Raw genomic sequence first — 27,119 nt, forward strand, 5'->3', positions numbered from 1 at the left:
ATTTAAGAATTAGTATGTTTGTCTAAAAAGCATGAGGAGACAGATTAGAAGGCCAAAGAAGAGGCCAATGACTGTCCCTGTCTAAAGCCCAAGATGTATTTTCAGAATTCATTTACAAGATGATTCCCAGAAATCCCACTACATCTCCTTTGGAGTTAATTCAATTAAAACTCCTTATGGTTTTGAAATTTTAAACATCCCTGAAAGTTACCTGACATGGGTAAATCTCTAGGGAAGGAATTCTGTGCTAAAAGGGTAAACTTTTATAGACTAGATGTGAACAGGCCTGGGAGAAGTTGTTAAAATTCTTTGAATAGGGAAAATGATAAAAACCAGGTAAATGATACTGAAGCAAAATCAAAAAGCAGAAGAACACCAAGCAAAAGCCATGTGACATTTGAATCTTGAAAGCTGTAGAGTCTATCTGCTTTCCATCTTCCCTTATTTCCAGTTCATAGATGGCATATCATCCCTACCTGGATGTTTGGAATAAAACATGCTTCCATATTTATACACAATCACATTTCTGCAGCAGGAAGAGGCAATAACATGCATCAGCCTGTCTGCAGAATGATTTTATGTAAGTATACATATGGATTACACACACATTTTGATAGCAAATCCCAAAATAAAGATTCTACATAGGTGGTGTAGGAAGCAAATAATGCCTTTAATTTCCTGGGATTTAAAGAATGCAAGTATTAAAAAACCATTTTATTATTACTGCAGCAAACTAATGCTAAGTGATACTAATGATTAAAAGTAGAAAGTCAAAAAGTACAGCAGCAAACACATGCTTGTCATCTGGTCTGCAAGGCATAGAATACCTACAAGTTATAAGAAAAATGACAGGTTTTAGAGCCAGGATCGAATAAATGATCTAATCTGAATCTACTTGCACAAAAATTATTTTTCCATTGTGCAGAACCCAATGATTTCAAAGTTACTGGTTTGGACCAATAGAACAGATCTTTCTGAGAGAAACTTGCTAGTTTGTGGAAAGTGCACATCTTTATGTATTTACAATGCAATACAGACAAGATAGCTTGAGAAGGATATTTTCACTTAAATTATTTAAAAAAAAATACCTTTCTTTAATGCCTGACTGACATTTCTTACTATGAAAATCTATTAATCTAAACAACTCTTTTACTGCCTTCTGCAAGAAACACCTGAAACACTGGAACTCTTTTTTCCACATTATAAAACATGCATTTGTGCAGTGTAAGTTTTCATGACTTGTTATTCTTTATTCATTAAAATAGGGTTATTAATTCAGTTCTACTTTGAAAGATTGAGGCTTATGTTTCCTAAATCACTTCATAGCATAATGGCATGATCTAAGAGGGAACAGGCAAATAATTGACTTATTCTAACCCAAGGTTTCAATTTAAATAAGCTAGTAATTTCATTTACTGCAAGTTATTAACACAATCCATCATTGTAAAACACATCTACAATTTTTGCGTAAGCAGAATTTAGACTCTCTCATTCCTGTATGTCAGGAAAGAAAAAGTATTCAGAAGCAAGTAAGTTTTTATTGAAAACAAAATTTCAGCATCTAAGCCACCACAACACTATGGGAAGCATGCTCAGTTTAGGATTATGGAACTACTTTCCACGTAAAAAAAACTACTTTTTTGACACACATTTTTATCAGCAGACTTCATTTTCTTAGTATTTTCATGGCTCTTCATTATTTCCATTTATTTTCTTAGCGTTTTCATGTCTTTTCATTATTTCCATTACTTCATGGATTGCCATGGTTTATTTTCGTCTCAAATGTAAACCTTTTCCATTTTTATGTTCTTTAAAAAACATAATTCTTTATGGAAGTAATTTTAATGGGACCATTACCTTTAAGTAGTCACTACAAAAGAAATTTTGAAGGACTGTCCCCCCATATTTTGCTACATAGTCCAAACCTTTTTTTCCTTGAAATTACTTTACATTGACACGTGTAAATTTTTGTGTGTTTTTTTGTTAGTTTTTTTCTTTTTGCATGAAGTTATGGTCTGACAGGTTGTTTTTCTTTGCTGTTCCATATATATCTTTGTTTCATATATAGATACATGTTTCATATACAAATTGTTTTATATACAGATATAAATTAACAAAAGGAGGGACTCTGACTCTTTTTAATGGCTATTGTTAATAAATAAATTTGCTATGGATATTATTATTGTTTCTAAAAAAATCATAACCAGCAATTAATAGGTGTTAACTCCACTTTAAACTTAGGTCTTGGAATGCTTCATCATATGGTATACTTGTAGCATCAATGAAATTATACAGATTTGCTCCCTGATACAGGTTACTGGAGCAAGCTCATAGTGACAGTAATGGATATACTAAGCCAACTTAAAACAGTAAAACTTTTGATCCCAGTTCAACTGGAGCATGTTGGGTTATTAACAAATGGTATATTTCAAATCCAGGTTGGACAGGGCCTGGAGCAACCTGGTCTAGTGGAAGGCATCCCTGCCCATGGCAGGGGGTTGGAACTGGGTGAGCTTTAAGGTCCCTTCCAACACAAACCAGTCTGTGATTCTATGATTTCTGGTTGATTCACACTGTATAAACAACATACAATGTAGGAGGCACTAACTCAGTGGCATCAAATGAGGTGCCAAACATCAACAAAATCAAAAGCCAGCTACACACCTCAACTGTATTTTCTTACAAGTGTCCAAGGGATTCCAAAGAAAGGCTAATAGAATGAAGAGTAAAAACTTACTGTGATCCAGTGAAGAGTTCCAAAATGAGGATGAAACCAAGCAAAAGCAAAAGACAACTTTTAAAACCCAGGAATATTGACTTGCTCCCACTAACATTCATGGTAAGTTTCCATTGGAATCAATTTAGTAGGAATGATCTCTAATGCTGCAGTTTAATGTCTAATCTATATTACTGGTATTTTTTGGCACAATTCAACTTGGAATGCAGTAGCGTGATATGAAAAGGGTGTTATGTTTGCAAACTTGGAATGAAATCTGACTTGGACTATACTGCACAATAAAGAAGCCAGAAAAAGGGAATCTGACACTCACTATTCTGGCAGAAAAAAAAAAACTTAAGTTTCTTAAAACTAGAAGATTAAAAATACTTTCATATTGTTATTTAACATTACAATCATATTGAAGAAAATATAAGTCTTGAACTATGCCAGATTACCAGGATCTTAGGTTCTAGATGATCTTCAGGTCCTTTCCAATCCTAACTATTCTATGATTCTACGATTCATGATCATTAACATCTTCAAAGTCATTTGAAGCTTGTACCTAAAAATACTGCAGAACTTAAAAAAAGTCTCACTGCTATGAAAGTGAAAAGCTATTAATCCTTCATACTAGCATGGTAAATCACAAACTGTAACAAATCCTGTATTTCTTCTGTCTGAGCTATTACCAAATTAATTGTGAGCTCTCGATCCCCATTCAGCACAACAGTTAAACGCCTTCTCAACTTGATACACATGATAAGGATACCTAAATCCTTATCTAAATTTGATTTCATTGTAAGTTAAGCATAAGTTTATTACAGAAGCAGCACTCTGATGTTTTGCTGAACTAGGAATTTGATTTCTATCAATGGAAAATATTCCCTCTGACTTCTTTTGTTCTCACAAGTGCTAAATCCTCAGTTTTATCAGGTCACAATTGTGTGCCTTTAGCAAAATAGGGGCAACAGTTCTTTGAGAGCAAGTGCTATTGTTTTTTCAAGTCACTACTCAAGGACAGTACATGTGGAGAGGAAAATGGAAAGAAGCATAGCATTAACCAGGGTCTTAACCTACTATTAGAGGAATAATATGATTAGCATATTTTCATTATTATTACCATGAGCATATATAGAGAAAATAAAGATGTTTGAAGTTGTTTGGATAATATATTTGTGCTAAATTCAGCCTCATACTAACGCTGGCAAATATTTATATTAACCATTAACTTTATTCTATGTGAGTTCATATACTACATCTGAAACCTGAAATAAAACCCTGGGTTTGGAGATGCCTGTTAATCAAAGGGTTTGGAAATGCCTGTTAATCAAATGCAGTACTACAGATATTAATGTTTTCTCACCCTACTTTAGCAATATGTCTTCATCATGACTTGGCAATTCAATGATCATGAAGCTTTTGATCTGTTTCCTGACCTGTTAAACAGTACTAGTCAAAATCAAGTGGAAGAAAGGCTGTTTTAAGGCAGTGGATGTTCTTTCAAGACAAACTGAGAGGAAGTCACCATCTCCATTTGTGAATATTTTTGGTTGCCATCGATCAAAGAGCAAATTCAATGACCTAAAGTTAGAAGGATCTATTACATGTTAGTAATCCCTTTGAGCAGTTAACAAAGACTGAATCATTTTTATGATGCTGTCATGGATTAAATATACTACAGTGGGTTAATACGAAAATATTTTCTCCTGTCGATCAATGCCAGTATTTGCCAAGTGGAAGGTAGCAGATACTAGCAATTCACTACAAAAAAACCCAAACAACAACAACAAAAACCCAACAAACCAACCAACCAAACAAAAAAACCTTTACCCTAATAAAGAGGATCTTCTCTCCAACTCTGTATCTTCCTTGAGAAAGACGCTCCACACAGAATTTCGTAGGGCATTTACAAGGTGGATCTTCAGAAATGTGTTTAACCTAAAACACACAGACATTACTAATAGAAACTGTTTAAAGTAGCACGTGTAGCAGAACATTCAACATGACATTTGCTATAACATGATATCACTATGTCTGCATTAATGATATTTTCTTAGTTTTTCTTAATATTTCTGTAATCCCAGACTATGGTGCTCTTCCAGTATCAATAATTTTTTTCCAGCCGTGATGAGGTGAAACAGAGACAACTGTTATACAGTTCAACATAAAATTTGCACCATTTAAGTCAAATTTGCTAATTTGAGTTCAGCATCAAGGTTTTGTAGATTAGTTCTCATTATTTAATGGTCAAGTGTCTCAGCTGTCTAAGTGCCAATATAGCTGACAGGCAAAATGAAAATGTCATAAGAATATGTTTACCCTCATAAATAAATACAGAAGCATATTGCTTGTCAACAAAAGGTCCTGCCAGATACATCCACTTGGCACTTTCAAATAGTGCATTAACACCTTAAAACCAAACATATATGGACAAAACAATGACAATCACAAATCCATGCCAAGACGCTCCCCAGCATTGCTAACTACCCTTTCATGACCTCCACCTTAGGACATTAGTGCTATCAAGGGTAATTTAAAGGCGCCTCAAGACTACTCTACTCCACTCCATCATTGCCAACATACGTACATAGCCCTAACAACATGGGCTGCTTTTTCAGCTTGACCAAAGGCACTTATGTTTAGTAAAAGCATATTTTATACTCTTCAGTGATCCTGAAAGTAGCAGAGGCATGAACGCCAGAATAATAGATCTGGCTGAGAAAATCTAATTTAATATTAAATTGCAGAACTGCATAGGAGCAGTAATAACAAGCGCAGCATTTTCATATACTGCAGTTCTCTTGGATGAATGCCGACCTGGCACAGATTACCCAGAGAAGCTGTAGCTTCCCCATTCCTTACAACATTTCTTACAATGTTTATCACCTCTGGAAACACTCTTAAAGTTCGAAGCTGAAAATGGATAGTGTGAACTATGCCTTGACAGCTGGGTTGACCAGGGGTCATCTAGGCAAGCAAAAAGCCAGAGTAATCAGATCTAGGAGGTTCTAGGTTGTTTTGAACTGTGTAAGCAAGACAGAGCCATCTTGGGCCTATGGAGAATAAAAGCAGATTTATACTCGTGTAAAACAGAGCATAATGAAACCTTTACTTCTGACGCTGCTATTGAGGTTTCCAATACCTTACTATCCCAAAGAACACAGAAGTACTACCAAGTGGAATTTGGAAATCAAATAAGGAAGCAGAGGGCAGAACCATATTCTTTTTTGTGTCTGGACTACATGAGCACTGCTGCTATTTTATGGTGTGAATGTCTGGGGCAGTGCAGGTCAGGAATCTAGCTGGATGAATTCCATTCTGTTTCTATCCCTACTGCTTTCTAAATTAAATGAGGTGGTTGGAGACAACCTTCATATTCTCTGTTCTGCTCCTACAAGAAGAGTGGTAACTTTATCTACACATAGCTGCTCTTTCTCAATTCTGTTGAAACATGAGTGCTTCTGCAAAGTTAAGGAAGAAATACAAAACATAAAGATGGGAAAATAATACTTATTTGCATCAAATAATAAAAAGTATTTCAATAAAATGAACCAACATGATATTCCATCTGCTTTTTGTAACAACAAAGTGGCACATGGGTTTTTCAAGAAATGCTTTGTAACTCCCAGGTGGCACATCCACCTTGTAATATAGTGGTTACTATGGTAACTGCTCCTTTCTAAGGAATATATTTGTACTTTTCAAGTTTAACCTCTTCCTCGTCTCAAAGTGTGTCCTTTTCATTTGATTCCAGCTGTTTCAAAGGCACTCCTTTAGGGTTTACAACAGAGAAATGAAAAATGCATAGTGCAAAGAGCTTAGTGAAATTCCAAATAAGGTAGTTTCTTTCTAACAGTGAGGAGAAAAAAAAGTTTCTTGTTTTTGCCACCTGAGGCACATACAGGACAGCATCATCAGCATTAGGCTGAGAGAACTGTTTGCTAACATTCTGTACAAGTCAGTGTAGGCCACATCTAGTCCTGACTCAGTCCCTTCTCAGACAAAACACTGAGTGTGGGAGTTGATGAATAAGAAGTGAACAGAAAAAGAATATAGAATAATAAGAAGGGAGCTTGACCTTCAGCACAAAGCAAGGCTAAACTTAGCGGCTGTGTGCTTTGCAAGTTTGCAAGTGCATACCAAAATGGGTCAGAGAGGAGGAAACTTCCTCCCACAACTTACAGCATCGTCCAACAGTTTCCCTGTGCTCTTTTTCCCTGGAGACTTTGTTGGTGACGGTGAAGGAGATGGAAGTGGGGCTGAAAGTGTTTCCTCTTGCTCAATTTCTTTTTCCAGTTTTATTAATCCAGGAGGCTCCACCCCAAACCTTTTGGAAATACGCAAACATATTAGTAGTCCTTAGGAAGTATTACATGTTTTAAAACAAAATGGTGGAAAGAATTTATAGTTTCTGCATTGCACTATTGTGCAGTGATAAAATCCTATGTCCATTAGTAAACGTGTATTAAATGCATCAAACATTAACGCCATCACTCCAAATGAATACAAAAACTAAATTTAGATGGAAGCTCTCAGTTAATAAAATTTACAGGAAACACGGGGTTTTAACAACTTGTCTGTCTGGCAACACATATGTTGGTGAATTTGAGCAGTATCAGGCCTCAAAAACTGCTATCCCATGTAGAACATTCAAATTCAATAAATTCATTACAGTTGCCTATTTTTTTCCCTCCTCGACAACCAACATCAAGTTATTTGACAACTTCTATGTTAGTATTTTTCCAAGAAATCCAGATGTAAAGGAATTAAAGGTTATCCTGGCCTCAGCTACTGCATTGAATGTGTAGATAAAAAGAGTCATGGCAAATATTTTTCAGAAGGGGCTAATACTTTTTCTAACCCCTCTGACAGCCAGTCTTCATAGATCTCTACTGACAGCGGCAAAACACTTGTAACTCCAAGCAAAACAAAAACGCACGCAACTTTCGCATGGGGAATCTCAAGCACAGCACTTTGAGAGCAAAACACTTGAAAACAATGACTGCTTTTGAAAGCTTTATGGCAAGTGATTAAGTCAGTATCTCACAGCAAGGAGCAGAGCTTGGCCAGATGTCAGAAATCTAGACGGCCATCCCATTTTCCTAATCGCTGATAATCCTCCTCTGTTGTTTTTTTAATCTGCCAGCATTGAACAAACCCCAGAAAACACTTCAGCTCGGAAAAATTGTTATGCCAGGTAGGCTTCTAATAGCAAACTACTTCCAAAAATTAAACTGTATTTTCTTTTGTAGTAGAAAAGCCCATAGCACAGATGCAGAAAAATGCTGACTTACCTAGGTAAAGATCTGGACACTGGAATACTGTGCAGTAATATGAAAATCTAAGCTAAATACCATAAAAATGTTTAAAATGTAAGAGAAAGGGCATTAGCACATATACTACCTTTTGTGTTTTTCTGGTAACTTAATTTACTCACACTACTGCTTAGTAAATTAACATAAAGAAACCCAAGAACCAAATCTGTGCTAGTATTGGCTTCTAACTGGTGCAGTCTGACTAATGAAAAGTCAGCCAACATTGAAGCAAACACTTACACACAATCCATTTACTTCCTGTCTGTCTGCAGATGCCGACAGGCTGTAAATCATTAAATTCCCACTGGGCTCAGATCCTACACCTGCATGCAGCCTTACTCATCAAATAAAATTCCTCCACTCTAAGTAATGCTGATGCTTTTCATAATCTCCAACTTTTGTCATTGTGACAGGCTTTTCAAGTTCCTTTTACTTCCAGCATTATGAATTCCTCCCGTGATGAGTTGAAAACTAAAACCAATGAACAAACAAACATAGACACTTTCTTTTTTCCCCCACATATTTTATCAGCCTGAAGCAAAGTTGCTGGAAAGCTGAAATGGTAAAAAAAAATATCTTTTTCTGGAAGACGTAAAAGTGCAAATTCTTTTCTGGAATGTATGCTGACAATTTCCTTTCCTGCTCTTTTCTAGCTTGCCTTCTCATAACTAGAAATGAAGCAGCACTGGACTGTAACATGATCTCCAACAGACTTCTCAGAGCACCACTTCCCATTTTTAACAAGGAAAAAGTGAATACAATAGCAGAAAGATCTTGAAAGTGCTCAACAGTAATTTCAAAAGACCTGTGGGAGTTGTTTAACCACCCCAGAGTTTAGTATTTATCCAAGAATATAATTCTTTCTGCAAAAAATATAATTAAGCTCTTTTCCATTGTACAATCTCTGACTTCAAAATACTTTGGGAGAACATTGGACCTGTGCAATCCACTGCAATAGCCCCAAGTATTGACACTGCTCAGTTTCATCTTACAGGATGCTTCCCCCTTGCATAAATGCTCTCACTCTACCCACGTGATAACTGCTGGTGCACACAATGGCTCATTTTAGCTATTGAGATTTCACAGATGACCTCAGTATTTTGTTTTCAGAAACAACTGAAATCCAGGGTAGTTTATCAGATGATTCTATTTTTATTAGTGCCTGCACTTGGAACTCCCACATTTGAGGCAAGTGGTCACATCAGTTTTCCCCTCACTGTCCACTCACGCAGACTCTCACTCTCTAAATTGGCTACAAGGACACTATGAGAGAATATGCTAAAAGCGTTGCTGCAACCTAGCTGAATGATCAGCTGTCTCCCCTCGTCCACAGAGTATCTGTTGAATGGGTTCAGGTTTAGCAGAACAGAGTTCAGTTCTCTCCCCTCCTCAAGCAATTCCCCTTCCTGCTCACTTATGCCTCAATCCCACTACATTCATTAAGAAGGCCCAGGCTGATTTATGTGAGATATAAACTCAAGAATAAGAGTAATCTAGCTGGGCAAAGCATGCTAAGATCTGGCTCCTTGTGAGAGGCCACTCTGAACATATTGCTCTGCTTGTAAAACAAAGAAAAGTATGAACTTAATCAGCATCTTGTACTCTTTCTATTCTTAAAAAAACATACTGAGGCACCTTTTCAGAGATATCTGCAGCTCCTGTTCTGGAAAGCAGACCCCTAAGACTGTCAAGAGACCCGCTTTGCTTTACAAAACAAATGTACATCTGACCTGTCTCCTTTTTCAAGCAGCACAATTCAGCTCAACATCCTCTTTCCTATGCTTAGTGGAGGCAACCACCTATTCTTTTCCATATAGCTCCTGTTTACCACACCTCAGGCAAAACTGGCATCCCATATTTAATTTTCAGTTATTTTAACTTGATGTTCCCCTTCAACAGCTTTTGTGCACCTTAGAAACCTACAATATTATAAATAGGGTTTTGTTTGTTTTCAGAGATATTAGACCAGGCACAAGTAGACAGACATTTATCATTTGACCCCCAAGCTATAAGTAAAAATAAAATACTGTAACATAAATAGATAAAATATAACAATGACATATGGAAATATATATAGATTATAAGTAAACAGCAAAATAAAAGTATTTTAAAGGTAAATTAATAATAATGAAAACATTTTTAATTCATTGCTTCAGTTTTCATTTTCATGCCAGAAGCGGAAAACATCTGAGATATGGAAGCTTAAGAGAAAAAGACAACTAGGAAGGGTAAAATACTACCTTAATTCCCTTGCAGATCTGTGGAGAGATCAAATTTCAGTACAAAGTGAGCCTAATGTAACTCAACCAACTTCAGCAGGATCCAATCCCATCTAACCAAGGAAGCTGGATGTTACCAAGTAACAACCTGGGGTACAGCAGGCATTCCTGACAGATACAACCAGATCACATGGTCTTGGGATGCTGGGAGGTCTATCTCCAAGCTGGGGATCTTGAAAGCAGTTTGTTTGTTCAGATATATTAAGAATCATGAAAACCAATTTCACTAAGCACCTGCAGATCAGAATTCTTTATTATTCATGGAAAGTTAAATTGATTTTTGGGGTTTTTTTGGCCATGTTGGACTGAATCCAAGCTTTAGAGATAAGAAAATTCCTGCTACCTGTAAATCAACTTTTTTCTGGCCAGTCCTATTCCTTTGTAAGCTTCCATTGACAGTGAGGGTTTTTCACAAACTTGACCAAGAGGTAAATTTCTAGTTAAGCAGATTTCCAAGCAAAAATATGAAGACCCATAATGCAACTATAACATGACAATACAAATTCTTATGCTAAGCATAAGCAAGGACCTCCTCTGCATTGACTGCAACCACAGAGAATTCATTAGTTAATGGAACTGAGTGGCAAGGCACCCTCACTTGATACACATGGATGAATGCACCTGCAATTTATATGCAAGACTGGGCAGCAGCACTGCAGTTTACATATTTTGTAGCAAATCTTATGCACTCTGTGGTTAAATCTTCATCTGCAAGAAGGGGAAAATCACATTCTAATTCCTGGCATTTTGATTGTCTTAACATCAAAGATGCTACAGTGTACTGAATGTCCATCCTGGGTAGAATCATCTGACAGAGAGAGAGAGCACAAACTATTAATTCAATTCTCGTATTGCTTCTGTGGGTAAAAGCCAGAGCTAATTTTATTTCAATAAATCAGATAAAAGTCAGTGTTGCTGAGGTCAGATTTAGGCTGTATAAGTATCAATTTATTATCAGGAATGTTAATGAAAGCTCAATTGTTTTTGGAGAGATCTGACTCTTAGAAGGAAAAATTGCTCTGAGAATTATTTAGAAAAAAAAAATCATTCTCTTTTTCCCTCCCAATACAAGGATAACAAACAAATACCTTAATTGAGTGATGGCACAGAGATTTCATATTTGTTAACAATTACCCGCAAGGTATTTTTGTATGACATCAAGACAAGCATTCACCTTGAATCTGATGAGCATAAAAGCTTGAGATGTGCTGACTTATTAAATCTCTCAATAGCCACTGCTGTCAAAAATGTAAATCTCTCTTCATTCTGTAAATATTTTCACCTACCTTGCTGCAATCCTCCCAAGTTCCAGCAAACAAAGGCACACTTCTCTTGGTTGCTTGTGGAGAACTGGAAAAGTAAAGCAAAGATGGAAAACATTAAAATAAAAGCTATTTTAAAGATCTTTGTGATGAATGGAACCTGATCATCAACATCTGTAGCGTTTGACTCAGATAAAACTTGGGTTTCCTAGGCTTGCAGTGGAGTTTTACTGGAATTAAAAAGGATGAGATTGAGGAGTGGTTCTTCAAGTGCAGATGATATAGGGAGTTTCTATTTAGTTATCCTTTAGTTACTTTGAAAATAGCACTCTAAATCTAAACCATGAGTAATTATTTGGGCTATCTGGTAACCTGCAAGAAGTTCATAACTATTTAAAACTAAACAAGAGCTCTGGCAGAACACCAAAATTAATTAATAACACAAAAGTGATACTTCTCTTTCTACCAGCTAAGGTAATTGCTGTCCTTTAGATAAATATTTTTCTTAGCCTATTTAAATCACCAAAATAAGAAAATTGCAGTAGCAAAGATACATCTCCCTCAATTTGGTCCTGAATTGTTTATGTATCCACTCTTAAACTAAATATGAAAGTAGAATATTTCATTAATTAAGTTCATCAGAGACAAGAATCCAACCAAACAAAAACATTTTCCTCTGTATATGTATATATATCAATATATGCAAGTTTTCATGCCTGGATTCTACACAAGACCTGGAGTTTTTCAGTTTCAGAAGCAGCTGTAACACAACATGAACTTCTTATTAAGAAGTAACACCATAATCCAAAAGAATTCTTTTTTTATATTTATTATTACTATTTTCCCCCACAATTCCGATAATGTTCTATAGAGAAGTCCATCAAAACACATAAGCAAAATACAAAAATCAACAAATGATGTAAGGCCTATGGCTGTCTGCATAATCAACTCCCCAGAAGAAGAAAGGAAAAGAGAAGAAAAAAGGAGTGAGTCATTGTGATCTTCTCTCCAGAAATACTTACTGCAGCCTCACTTTGTGGATAAAATTCAGGTTTCATAAATTTCCACAATCATCAAGACATTTGTACTTTATACTTCAGATTGAACTGACACAAAAAATAAAGTGTAAATATTTGTATAATATAAAAGAAACAGCAACAAAATTGATTTGTCTTCAATGAGTTAAGGTTAAGACATTTGCTGTATAAATATTTTTGTTATCTAAAGGCTCATCTAAATCAAATGCATAAAGGAAAAAAAAAATACCATACCTGAAAAAGATATTGCAGTGTCTAGCTAAAGCTCTCAAAGTCATTACTTCATCCTATGCTGTGTGTATGAGATCTAGAATGGGAATCCAGACTTAAGCATCTCTAAATAACTAACACCCTGGGGCAGATCTTCAGCTTCTGCAACTTCAACTTCAAGCTCAACTGACTTGAATAAATGCATAGCAAGTTTTGAGTTGAATGCTCATCCCACTACTAGAGAGATGTGTGCATTTTTCCTCTCTCATCTCATCCAACTGTATTTCCAGAAGTGAAACTTCAGGGCATGAAAACTAAAATGGCACTGCAGTAGGAAAATATTTTTATCCTTCAAGTATCTGTTATTACAAATATAAAAGATGCAGACTTGGATATTCAGCTATGCTCAATATTCTTCCTTGCCATAGCAATAATTTTATAAAATATTTACTTTTACTATTAATCAGTATTTTTCAAGTGTTACATACATTCATGACCCTAGAAATGTATCCCTCTGCTTTAGTTTGAAACCAGTCGGGACTGCCCCTACATAAACCTTACAAAATAAGGCATCTCCCAAAATATAAATAGAATAAACTAGTTTTGGAATAGTCAAGAGGAGCCCAATATTTCTGAATTTCATTTCACACATATGCACATCTGAGGAGAAAAAGAGGCTCAAGTAATACCTTATGGGAAAAAAAAAATCCACAAATAGAACTGGAAGATTTGATTAAGAAAAGTAAAGTGGTTTTCTTTCAATACTTAAAGCTATTCTACCCAAAGAAAATTCCAAGTCTTTTAGCAAATTTGACTTGACATAATTGAGACACATTTCATGCATTTCACATAGCACAACATGACATGATAAAGTCGTGAGAGGATGAAGAACTCTGCAGGCAACAATGAACCACAACATCTGATCACCCAATAAGAAGATGGTGACACAGCACTTCCAACAACAACAACAAAAAAATAGCATTCCTGAAGACTATACCAGCTTATGTATTCTGGAATTTCAGAGACAAACAAATGTCATTTTGTGTACTGCAATACCCACTGGAAATAATTTAGATTCTCAAACCAAAATTTGCATTTCCCCCCCCCCCCCCCCGAGATTGTCTTTTTAATGGGCTACAACCTCACAAGAAACTACTCAGGAGTTAAAGCAAAAGTCAGACAGATTCCAGACTGCATTTCTTGGACCATTATCTTGGTCCCAAAAGTTCAGGATAACCTTGAGCAAACAAATCAGATCATTGCCTTTTTGAACAAGCAGCACTTTTGAGGGCTTTGATTTCTGATTATTTTATCTTGACATACTTTTTGCTTGGCACTATTCAGCAATGCCAGAAAGAACTCAATATTTACACTCACTTTCAAAAGGCTGCCTTTTAAACTTTTTGAGGAAAAAAAAAGCTACCTTTACACTTTTCCATCTAGAAAACAGAAAGAGCAACATTTCTTACACTTCCTTCTCTAGTTTTACTTACAGAAGTTGAGCTAATTCATGTTTTCAAAGCACTTCAAGATACCTGAGAGAAGAAATGCAAAAACTATTTCAGAAGCACTACGCAGTGTCAAAATCTCTTATTATTTAAAATAAGTACACGACTAAAGAAAATGCATTAATATTTTAATTCTTGCTGTGCTCTGCTTTAATTCACATCTGCATTCTGACTATACTGGAGTTCATGGCTAACTACACTACATCCAGGTTTAAAAATATCTAATTGTACATATGTGTGTATTTTAATAACTAACATAATTTGATGACTACACACCATTCTGAAGCTCAGACTGAAATGTAAGTAACACCTATACCCATGGCATTCTATTGTACCTGGGGAACTACAGCTACCACTTTCTGAATTACTATCATCTACGTTAATAGTTGCACTTCAGTAATAGGCACCACCTCAACTCTTTTAGTTAATCCCAGGTATCTCACATGGCAGACAGACATTTGCTAAGCAACACATTTGCTGTAATTGCAGTAATTTATATGCAGCTAAACACAGTAAATACTGGCAGCTGAAAAAGGATTTTGAGAAACCAACTTCATTCCACCTATGGCCACATACACAACTCACTGCGCAGCCTTTAAATTTGAGAGTCAACAGTTCATTTCCACAACAGTACTACTCTGTGCTGTAAAGAATTCAAAGAAAAATAAAAAATTAAAATTAAGATTTTTCTACATATGGAATTAAAGTATAGATATTAAATATTTTAAAAAGCACATTTATATAGATGCTATTCTAAAATACTTACTGCCTGTTCTCTAGGGTACTGCTGAGTTTCCTAATCCTGTATTTTGCATGAATTCAAAGCCGACACAACCAGTGATCCCACTACAAAGTCTGATATGGCTGCTCTGGCTGCATGTGGGAGCTACATGATGGTGCCACAGTCACTTCTGCTAATGCCATTCAGTAGCACCAACAAAATACTGTCCTGCATCTTGCACCATTTTCCAAACACCTTCAGGTTTTTATAACAATGAAGCATGTCAGGATACCAGATAACATACCAGTTATGAGTTTCTTTCATATAATTTTTCAAGCTTCCACAGGGGGAAGAAAACAATATTCATGGTGAAACCTTGGTCAGACCTCCCCTATCCAACATTAACAAGAGGAATCAACCAACTAAGTAACCATAGGCATGTAGCAAATTCTAAATGTAGAAGACATACGCTACACAGATCTACTGCATAAAATGAATGGAAATACCCACCTTGCCAGAGACTCTCATTGACAGTATTTGCTTGACAAGAAAGCCATGTGAAGATTTAAAAATCATGCATACAAGTCCAGCTTATTTTAAGTGTCCTCACAGTTACAGACCATTTTGCTTCACACTTCATTCATTTCAATTACTTCTCATCTGCTGTCCTCAGTGCCTGCATCTTTTTAGGCTACTTCAAGGGGCTCTTTTTTTAACCATAGTTCCTGTGCGACTCCTAGCAAGCTTTTATCTGTGCTTCTCTCTGGCTATAACTTCTTTCTCCATTATGTTTCCATCTTGTTGCTGCCCCTTCTTTATTTTACAGGTCCTTCTCTCCTGATCAATCACATTTTGTTCTCCTCCCTTGTACTTAATTTCTTTCCTATCTACTGTTCATATTTCTGAAGCATTATTAGCTCACTAAAAGTGAAGAGATCTTCCAAAGAAGCTTAATACTTATGATCATTGTTTTCCAATTGCCAATCAGAATTCAACACATTTAAGGAAGATTTTCAAAAGGTTGATGCCATGATCCTTCATGTTGTCTTTCTCCCCTTTCTTTTTTATTTTTTTCCTATTTCTAAACAGTGTTTGACAAAACATACTCTGTTCAACATATCCCAGACATAGCCTCACTTCTGCATCCAGGAGTTATACTTTGATATACTTAAGGAGTTGTGTTCTCCGTCCCCCATTTCAGCACTATCACTTATGTAAATCTCAAAAGAATTAAGGTTTCAAACACAGTAAAACTACAGATAGTAATGAGTTATTCTAGAATGACTATAGAAATCACATAAACATTAATAATTTATGGAAATTCATTAACTTAAGGTGCTAATCTAATGGTAATAAGTGTCCAGGATGCTTCTACAATCCTCAAAACAAGACAGACTATAAGTTTAATAAAATGTGAAAGGCAGGACAAAGGCTTATTCTGATGCAACTATGTGTAAAATTCAACATGCTGTTACAAGCTGTAAATGTGTCACTGTGAAAGAATGGTCAAAATACTTCCATTTATGAAAGGAAATTAGATAAACAAAAATAATAATTTAGAAAAAAAAAAAGCCTTTTTTTTTCCTTTAAAAACATCACATCAGAATAGGTACCAGAAATGTTTGTGATTAAGTCAATTATTTCCACCAAGGCACTAGATGTTTTTGTTTTGGGAATCTGTCATTAAACGTGAATCAAAGTTGCACCAAAAGAAGTCCATGTCACATACTGTATCACATACTGTGTGTACACACAAAGTTACAGAATACACAAGCACAAAACCTTAATACCACACTATCATCCAACAACTCCCAAAGCAAATGACACACATTAACATGCTGATCCATTTGGCAAACCCTTGTCTTGATGGGTGGACTCTGTCATAGAAGAGATGCAGAATATTCATTGCTTCCAAATCCTACAACCATCCAACAACACTGTTGCCAACAAAGAGTTCATAATTTAATGCTTTAAGTTCATATTAAGTAAAGCAGTCACAGAAATTCTTACCATTCTTACTACTTGGCCAAGAAGAGTTTTCTTTGAGCATTACACTCTTCAGGCTTGAGCACCATAACTACAAATATCTCCATCTAGAATGCTTCCAGGAATGTTACTACCATAGCTGTCTGGATCTGCTGCTTTAAAATCTACAAAGAGGAACTTACAAAATATATATAGCATGCAAACAGAGGCGTTACAGACAGTATTACTTTTCTTAGACTGCGAAGAGATAATGCATCATGTTCCAAGTCCTAGATATGGCACAAATTCAGACTGCTGAAACATCCAGAGAACCCCAAAGACAGGCATCACCAGATTTTCCCAGATGATATAAGTTTGGACTCTGGATCCTAGTTTTTGATATCAAAGCTTATTCCTTCTTCTTTAAATACACCAACTAAAAAAAAATATGAAAAGCACACTGAATTGGCCAATGCATGCAGGGAGCAATCAGGGTCTCCCTTTATTTTTGCAGCATTCTAGATGATACCTACATACTGTGGTGCTGTATTTGTTCTATTATCTTTTGGCAACTGATACAGCAGTTACACCACCCACCTTTTCTTTGCAAGGGCATTAACTCTCGAGACTTTCCTGCCAGGTCTCTGCAAGAAGCTAAGGGCAAGACACATAGATAGCTATCAGTCAGCTCTGGCTGTCCTGTAAGTCTTTACAGAAAACTATATTTCTAATTTGTTTTTATTTTAAGCTATGTTAACACATCATAACATTCAGCAACAGAAAATAAATCCTACTGCACTACTAACTTATAGTTAGTAATCTCTTAACTGCATTGTTTTTAACTTCTGAGCTCTTTACTGATCTCTTTCAAGGACCCTTAAAGTAACTTTACTGATCAGAGGACATAATTTTATCTACCAGCACAGCTAACACCACTTGTATTTTTTCCCCTTCTATTTATTCTGAACAAAGTCTTTGATCCCATTTCCTTGTTTAGCTCAGCTGAATAGCCCAAATGCAACAAAACATTTGAACCCATGCTTAGTCTGAATGCTAAAAAAGTGGGAGTGCTGGAAGTATTTTTGCGCAGTTATGCTTACATGATTTCCAAGGCTTCAGAACTCATCAGGATGAGAATATATTTTTAAATAATGAGAAATAATAGCAGTTCATTTCTTAGTTAGCACATATCTAATTTTGCTGACCTCTGAATAGACTCATCAAAACTGCTCTTGCAACGTTAGAACACAAATTTGACAGAAAAAGGCCTCAGGAATGCCTTATGAGATACAATGGCATGAAGAAAACAACACTATTTGCATCTAATTAAATAATACAGTATTTAAATACATAAGGCAGGAACAGAATATAAAAGAAAGGTAAAAGTCAATTAAGAACATGAACACAGTGGGGTTCCTCAATATAGACAGAAGCTATTGCTTTATCACTAGCCATTTACATAGCAATACAGTTTATGAGCCATGGAGAAAAATCACAAGGAAAGACAAAAAACAGTTACCTCTGAAAATCATAATTTCACAACACTTATTATAAAGAAAAAAAAATTCCTTGAGGCAGTGCCAACACTGAGATGTCATTCACACATGTTTCTCATCACTTGATATATTACTTACCTTTGCTGAAATTTTATTCCCTATGCAGTGGAGAAGTGATTTGTGGGAGAGAGAGGAACACAAAAGCTTTAGATTGGCAACTGTTACGATTCATCATTCTTTCTAATGCCATAGAAAATCCTCAAGTGAGGTCAACACTTTTACGAGTTCTAGCACAAACCGAGGGAGAAGAGGAGCTTCTGTTTTTATCATTTTTAGAAGTGGCATGGTTACTACCCCCTTCCCAACACTAGAAAATTGAGTCAAAATATTACCAAGTCCAATCCTATTTCCAGCACCATAAGTCTTTTCAACAAGCACATAAGCAGTAGCACTTGGAGAAGGAAGACAACAGAATCTAGTTTCTTTCAATCAGACAAGAAAGTCAGTCACTAATCGGACAAATCAAATAGAGCACAACATGTTTTTCTGCAATCTCATTTCACTTTTCTGAGAGACAATGTTCATCTTAAATATCAACTTTCCAAGTGCATTTGCACTCTGGGTTCTACTGCAGCAAAGCACGGTGTAAGTGTAAAAATTAACTTATCCAGAGAATATCAGCTATGCCAATTCCGTCTCTAAACAAGAACTTGTTTCTTAACGATGCACAAGCAAATTCCTAATACAAAATGCTCTCAATTTTGCAGTTAACCTATTGTTGGAACAATGGCAAACTGCTGGGTTTACCATAGCAGTACAAAGTATAAATTAATTCAAGTGCTTTATTAACCACAGGTTCTTCTACTTATCTCAGACATCGGAGGTTTGGGTCTCCTTCATTCTTGTGTTTGCAAGTTTGTTTGTCCTACGTAGTATCCAATTACTCCATTATGTCAACTCTTTGGAAACACAGTTGCTGTTCATCTTCTGCATGATTTACCACATCCAATAGGAAATTCAACTTGAGGATTTAATTAACAAAACAGACACAATACATATATCCTCCTATTTTTGACTGATACTAATTTCTCTTCTGCCAAGCATTTTCTCCTGGACATACAAAATAATTTAAAACCCTCACAGGATGCAATAACAGAAAAATGAAGAAAAATAGAAAAATGGAGAAGAAAAAAACCTGCTTCAGAAATAGTTGTGCTAGAAGAGTAAGACTGTAAAAGAAGGGAAACAGATCACACAGATAAGAACTTCAACTGGCAAAGACCTTTTAAAGCAACAGAACAAAGAAGCCTCTTGATTCATCACAGTGTGCTCATTTGTCTTCCATAGAAATAGAGCTGTCTATCATCACAACTGCTTTGCACTTTTATCGGAGTTCAACTAACAAACAAACATTTGATTCTCTTCATTTCATGGTATTTGGCTAAAAAACTCTTGCTGTAAGATTTCCTTTGAAGTGAGAAAAGTTAAAATAATGAAAACATGTAGCTGTTCTTCATGAAGACATGAAGGACAGTGATTTCCTAAAGCAGTCCAATTCTTTTGTTGGAACACTCTGAAGCACTATTGTTGGATAATTTTTATCCAGAGCTGCACAAGAGAATCTGGTGGAAAAAAGATCAGTATAGGCAGCAGGAAAAATTTCCTGTTTTCTTGCCTCCTGCACAACCCACTGAAGCTCCATGAATAGCTAAATGTCTCCAGCCAAAACTGAGCCTGCACTGACAACCCACTCTCCTGAAACAGAAATAAATACACCATCCTATACAGCCAACTAAAGAACCACATTCCATGGTCAAAAAAAGTGGGTGTAGGATGAAAAATCATCTGTGTGCAAGAAATCATAGCAAGATTTTTTGCTTTGTGTACTTATGAATTTCAGGGGATATGTACTTTATTTGTTCAAGCTTCAGGTAAGGGACAAAACGTAGTTGGTCACAGGTCAGATTTGGAGTCAGGCTCTTACTAGATTTCTGTTTTCAAAGGCAAACACAAAAGTTATTTACAATTACCAACTGCTATATAAACAAATACATACCCAAACCTTCGGATTCAAACAAGCAGGTATCATCCACCCCTACATCTCTACACCAGGATAAGAAATTTGCCGTGTTGTCCCGTGCAAAAAAGGACCCTGAAGGAGCATTGGCTTTGCATGGAATCTTCCGTACTGGTAAGGTCTGAAAAACAGAAGTTCTCTATTTAGATAAATGATACATTTTCACATAATCATAGAACCCTAGGATGGTTTGGGTTCATGTAATCTTAAAGGTTACCCAGTTCCATCCTCTTGCCATGGGCAGGGACACCTTCCACCAGGCAATACTTAAGTGTTATGAAATCAGTATGCAGGTTTTGTATAGATGGGTGACTGCCATCAACATATTTCCTTGTCCACTAAGGAACTGCAAGCAGGGAAGAATGAGAAGTGATGAAGTTGTTAACTACAGTCTTTTCAAAAGCATCGTAGGCTGAATAAATATTAGCAACTTCTTCAGAATATTAGCAACTACAAATTTGGGAATTAGTGTTTGGTCCAGTTCACTGAATAAACAACAACAAAAAAAAAAACCCACACCAACTTTATAAATACAGACTTTAAACCTGGAGCTGAACTTTCCCAAAATTAAGGGTTAATTAGTTTCAGATGTATATTAGGAGAAAACCACGGTCTAAAGCAACAGGTCTTGAGGCCATTAAGTACTTCAGAAACTTCACAGTCTCCCATTTAACAACACATGGATGCCCCCTATCAGCAATAAAAAATGCAATCTAACAGCAATGAGACCAAGGTCTAATGTGGAGACATGCTCAGCTTGTTCCAGAATAGTTAATTTACATGATTTTGATATTGAAGTAGATGCTACTCATATAGCCTATCAGTATCTGAAGCAAACAGTAATGACACCAACCTTTTTGCTTGCACTGGTTCGTTTACTGAAACATGTAAAAAGAATACTTTAGCATTTAGTTCTCATTCAAGGTTTCTTTTCCTCAAATGAAAAGTAGTCATCATCCAGGGCAAAAATGAAGAAAATTAAAGAATGAAGTATCGTTACTACCCAACATTAGGAACATCTAAACCATGGCGGAGTTCAGACCCCAAGTCCATTTGAATGTGCTGCTTTATGAACTATTTCCTTCTCAAGTCAGTAGTTACTTGATGGCAAGCGAATTAAGAAGCAGAAAACTGAAAATAGGGTCTCTATTAGTTCCTAGATCTATGTCCAAAAATCTGGTTTTAACAGTCCAAAATAATTCTTGGAAATGTGGACAGGGAAAAAGATACGGGAGTAAGCTTGCCCTTATAACAGCTGCTGGTAGCATACTAATGTCAGTATTTAAACTGTAGACAGTGTAGAAAAGGTTTCTGTAGGAGTTTGTATTAGACACATGACAGCAGCAATGTAATTGCATAGAGTATCCTAGATGCATAGAACTACTCACCTCTATACACCTGATAAACCAAATAAATTGCAAACTTGAGGAGGTAGTAATATTTTTCTGTATTGTATTAGCAGAAAACACTGACCAGTTTTACATCACATTTTATAGAAAAATACAAGTAAACCTTGTGTCACAGACATCACATCATCTCCTGGACTATTCAGAATAAGGGAGAGAAAGGAAGGAGGAAGCAGAGAAAGGAAGACAGCTATTCACTAAATCCAGAATAAATAAAACCCAGTGAAACATGAATTCTTCCAAGGGGCTGTAGATATGGAACAACCTTACACATCAAAACACAAGCAACTTGTGAGCCAGTATTTTAAATCCCTTTCCGTTCCTTTGGGAGTGGGGGTGCTCAATTCCTCACAGAACAGGGTTTTGGTTTTTTCTTTTCTTTTCAAAAGGCAGTAATAAAACCCAAAGCTGGTAGCACTAGACACATTTCTAGCCTAGCACCCTTTTCACATCATGCTAATGTCTTCAAAGAAACAACAAGTATCTGCACCCAGAGGTAAATTCACATTATACTCCACAGACTGCTTCACATGTTGAACTGCAATTTAACAGAAATAATGCAGCATTTGTCCAACTCTGTCCCACCTACATCCTTCCTCAGGAGACTTTAATTGGACAAGTTTAATAACCTTAAAAGAGCACCCACTGCTGTTAAAAGGAGTCAGACAAAATTCTCTGGCAGAGTGTGGGAGGAAGGTCAACTAGTCCTGTCTGCATTCAGAGAAAAGCTGTCAAAACAAGCCCTTTGTTTCATGATTTTCTACTAAAAGCTTACACAAAACGTTGCAGAAAATTAAAAAAGGTCTTTCCTGAAAATAATTTCCTTAGCAAAGGTCTAACCTGACCTTACTTCCTCCAGTGCAGGAGAGGAACAAGCAGTGTGGGCAGGGATGTTCAACTGGCTAAGAAACAGCAGCACAGAGCAAGATGGGAAACAGGCCAGGAGCAGGAAGAGTTATGTTGCTCTGTGAAGGAAGATGAGCCAGGAGCCAAGTGTAACCCCAGCACAGGTGGTGGCAGCCCTCACTGGCAACGGAGCAGTCCCACGGCACCCAAGTCAGGCACTGCTGGTGGCATAACAGCTTTAGCCAGCTGCCCTGTGACAAAATAAGGTGACAAGTCAGGTTCTAGTGTCACCGAGTCACAGAATGGTCTGGGTTCCAACCCATCTGAGTTTCAACTCCCTGCCATGGGCAGGGACACCTTCCACTAGAGCAGGTTGTTCCCTGTACAATCTGGTCTTGACCACTGCCAAGGCTGTTTGATCAATAAACAGAACATAAGGCCGGGGCAAGGCTACGGCAGAAGCTGAGGCTTCAGCCACAAAGGCCAGTCAGCTAAAAGGAAGGCTGGAGATGGTCTGTCCACAGCTTAGCTTGGGCTAAAAGTGGGGGTAAGGACAAAGGTAGCTCTTGGGCCACAGGCATAGAGGGCAGGCTGAAGTACCAGGTGAAGCTGGTCATCACTGTTAGGGTCCCCTCAGGTCCTAACAGCAAGTATTCTGTGTTTTGTAGTGTTTCATTGGACTCAATCCATTCAGAAATAGGTAGCTAGTTTATAATTAACTGTCTTGTCAATAAATTCAAAGAGGTGCCATTTCATAGTAGTGTATCTTAAATACATAAAACATCCACTGTATATACAACATGCTGCTTCATCATCTCACAGAACCAAACTACCAGCAGTTATAAACTAGTTTAATACCATTAAAATTAAATGCATTAATGCTTGAGTATTTGAAGTAACACATTTCCAGACCAGTCCTGGAAACCAGGAGCTGCGCTCCTTGGCAGAAATGCCCTCATCACTACAAAAGCAGCTAGAAGCAAGGAGATAGCGGGGAGAAACTGCTCTGCTTTTCTTTTAAAGGACTCTTGGGAAGGCTTTGCAATGCCTGGCAGGAACACAGAAAACTAATTTTCTGCTGGGTCACTGCTGCTCACCAGTACTAACACATGAATAAATCTGGCTCTAAATATTTTATGTTTTCTGATTTATGTAGATCATACTGACTGACTATAGAAATGCTTTCAAAAAAAGCAACTCAAAACAGAGGGTTTATGTGTATATATGAAATCTATACAGATTTCATCTATATTTTAATAGAAATCTATAAAATATAGATGAAATCTATATAGATTTCATATATACACATATATTTCATATATAGATTTCATTATAGATGGTTTATGTGTATATATGAAATATATATATATTCATATGATTCATACAAATCATATGAGATCTATGCAGCTAGAGTAAGCAAATAAACCATTGCAAACTATCTATAAATTACACTTCTACAGCTTGACAACTACGATAGACCTTTGAACACATCAGGCAACTCAGCTTCACCATGAAGCTCAGACAACTGGAAAACTGTCTGAATAATGGGTGCCCTAAACAACTCAGAAGTGAAACTCCCAACATAAAAATGAGGCTTGTCCCGGACTACAGTAGGACAAAAGCTTACATTATTTAAGGAAAATAAAAATAAAAGCTCTAAGTCATTTAATGAAACAAATACTACACAGATAAATATCCCTGGCCTCACATGACCTTACGAAAATATAGGGTACTATATTTCATCACATTTCCCACAGTATTAGGGTCTTGCTGAAGAGAACAGCAAAAGAAAACCCCTCTTCTCTATTCAACAACAGCACAATCAGGTTGATCACAAAAATCACAGGGAAACACTTGTATTTTCTGATCACCTAATAGACTTCCCTCCCACCTTTTAAACAGAAGTCTACTTTTTTAATATTTCCAAAACTGTCACAGTAACATTCAATCTAGAACACAGGAAAGCTCTTACTTAAAGGCATCATGAGCAAATGTTTTTTACTGATTTGTATAAATGGCCTGACTATCTCACAAGTACTTTCTAACAGATCATTCTGAAGTTATTAGGTTTCCATATGGCAAAAGTGACTTTTGTTGACATAGTATAATATAACTGCAGTTGCTTTGAAACAGCAGTATCCACAATTACTCCTATCAAATAGCATGAAAACAATTCCCCAGCCACACTCCTTTTACAATCTTGTCTTGTTGATGTGTGTGCATGTGGTTTCATGCAGGATGTGAAAGTGTGAGTGAAACATATGATGCTATCCTGGAAAAATGCTGTCAGGTTCACATCGAAACCCAAAAGGTACTCTCTTACACCCATGCTCTGAAATCATATGGAAAAATGTAATTTTTGTACCGTTTTTCCAAATGAGAGACAACAAACACATGTTAAAGCCCCCATTTTCTATAGCAGACTTGAGCATTTTGAAGATTACTAATCATACTTCCCTCTTTGAATAGATGATATTAGGAAGCAGCTCCTCCCTGTGAGGGTGCTGAGGCGCTGGCACCAATTGCCCAGAGAAGCTGTGGCTGCCCCATCCCTGGCAGTATTCAAGGGTCAGTGAGATGGGGCTTGGAGCAACCTGGTCTAGTGGAAGGTGTGCCTGCCAGTGGCAGGGGGTTGGAACTGGATGAGCTTTAAGGTCCCTTCCAACCCAAACCAGTCTGGGATTCTGTGACTTTACAAATTTTTTAATAGTCACTTTCACTTTAATTAGAGGATTGGCAATGTTGCTTGTCATGTAAGAGTGTTACAGTTAGGTAGGTACTCATAGGTTTGACATGGTTTAGCGGTGGACTTGGCAGTCCTGGGTAACAGTTGGACCTGATGATCTTAAAGGTCTTTTCCAGCCTATTTCATTTTCTGATAGGAAAAATTTGCTTTTATCACCTGATGTCCTACATTGACAAAAATGGGGGAGAAATTACTCTGTGGAGACTGCAGCACCTGACTGCAGTGGTGTCTCTTCTGTGGTTATTTAGTGCCATGTGAGCATGAATTCATACTGAAATGTGAGTATATCAGCTAGAAAACCAGGTATCTGGTTCAGAACTTTTTACATTTTTGCTTTTACTACTCGCCTTTTGCTACTGACCTCAGTGCTATTCTTTTTCTTCCTCAATTCTTCCCTTATTTTGCTCAGGTATTTTTAGAAAAAGCCCTCTTCCTCCTTATAAAATTAGCTCATTAGGAGAGGGAATACCAAAGAAGTTCTGCCACAATTTTCTCTAGAAATGATTTTTTTCTCCCTTTTATTAATGTATTAAACCTAAGAGAACTGAAGATCATCGCTACCAGAAGTTACTCTTACTGAGCTGCTTCAATTCACCTCACCACAAACTGTCAATATAGTCAACTTAGTTGCTATTCCTAATTCTTCAGGAGCTCAAACCAAAAAAGTTTCAGATGCTGTTTATGAATCACAGAAGTAGTGGCCCAAGCACTCATTCCAGCAAAGGAAAATTAGGCTTACCTTAACCTACTTCGCAGTGCCAAAACTCAGGTTTAGTCAATAGCCATAAAGTATAGACAAGTATGCATCAGACATTAAATAAATGAAACTGTAATACCCACAAGGTAAAATAACTACTCCTGGGCAAGGTGGGTCAAGTTTTGTTCTCTCCCTACCCCATTTATTATGGGAGAGAATGCTTTCCAAATATAAAAACTGGAGAAACAACCAAAAGAATCTGCTAAATGAATATTCAAAATTGATAGAAGGAACTCTGCATATGGAAATACATGCACAGAATTTACAATTAACCATTTCCCATTAAAAAAAAAACAAAACCAACCCTAAGGAAAAAAAATAAACTGTGTGTCGTCCCCCCCCCAACCCTCCCAAAGCTTCAATAAAAGTTAAAATCCAGGAAAAATTTCAAACCAAAAACTCAACATGGAAGTTTTGCAGGCTTAGGAGACATCAATCAGAACTGCCAAGCTTTTCAACAGACACAGAACCAAGCACAGCTTCCAGGTGAGCGAAAAATGACATGGCATTTGCAACAAATAAAGTATCCCTAGGCAATTAATTTAACAACTGGCAAAATATTTTCCTTCAGTGAAATACAGTCTTTGCACTGTCATATTAAGTACTGTAGAGTGAGACCATTAAATGGAATAGCAGGTCGGATTTCAAGTTTAAAAATCACCTGTTGGTTAGAGTTTTACACTATATAATCACTGCAGAGATCATCAAAAGACAGAAGTCACTCTGTCAATTTCCTAGGTTCTAAGAAAGCATTTGTGATCCTTTGGAATACCTA

General features: G+C 36.6%; 1 protein-coding gene across 1 annotated transcript in view; it reads right to left on the reverse strand.

Annotated features, from left to right (window-relative positions):
- The window catches only part of GAS2 (growth arrest specific 2), a 92,467-nt gene that overhangs the window by 36,569 nt on the left and 28,779 nt on the right, over positions 1 to 27,119 (reverse strand). Inside the window, exons 4-7 of the mRNA XM_005150574.3 lie at positions 20,569 to 20,710; positions 11,600 to 11,663; positions 6,902 to 7,046; positions 4,550 to 4,657 (exon numbers count right to left, since the gene is read on the reverse strand). Coding sequence (XP_005150631.1) covers positions 4,550 to 4,657; positions 6,902 to 7,046; positions 11,600 to 11,663; positions 20,569 to 20,710 — 459 coding nt within the window. The remainder of the gene's footprint in view (positions 1 to 4,549; positions 4,658 to 6,901; positions 7,047 to 11,599; positions 11,664 to 20,568; positions 20,711 to 27,119) is intronic.

Source organism: Melopsittacus undulatus, chromosome 8 (genome assembly GCF_012275295.1).
Source record: "Melopsittacus undulatus isolate bMelUnd1 chromosome 8, bMelUnd1.mat.Z, whole genome shotgun sequence".
In the NCBI taxonomy this organism is placed as follows: domain Eukaryota; kingdom Metazoa; phylum Chordata; class Aves; order Psittaciformes; family Psittaculidae; genus Melopsittacus; species Melopsittacus undulatus.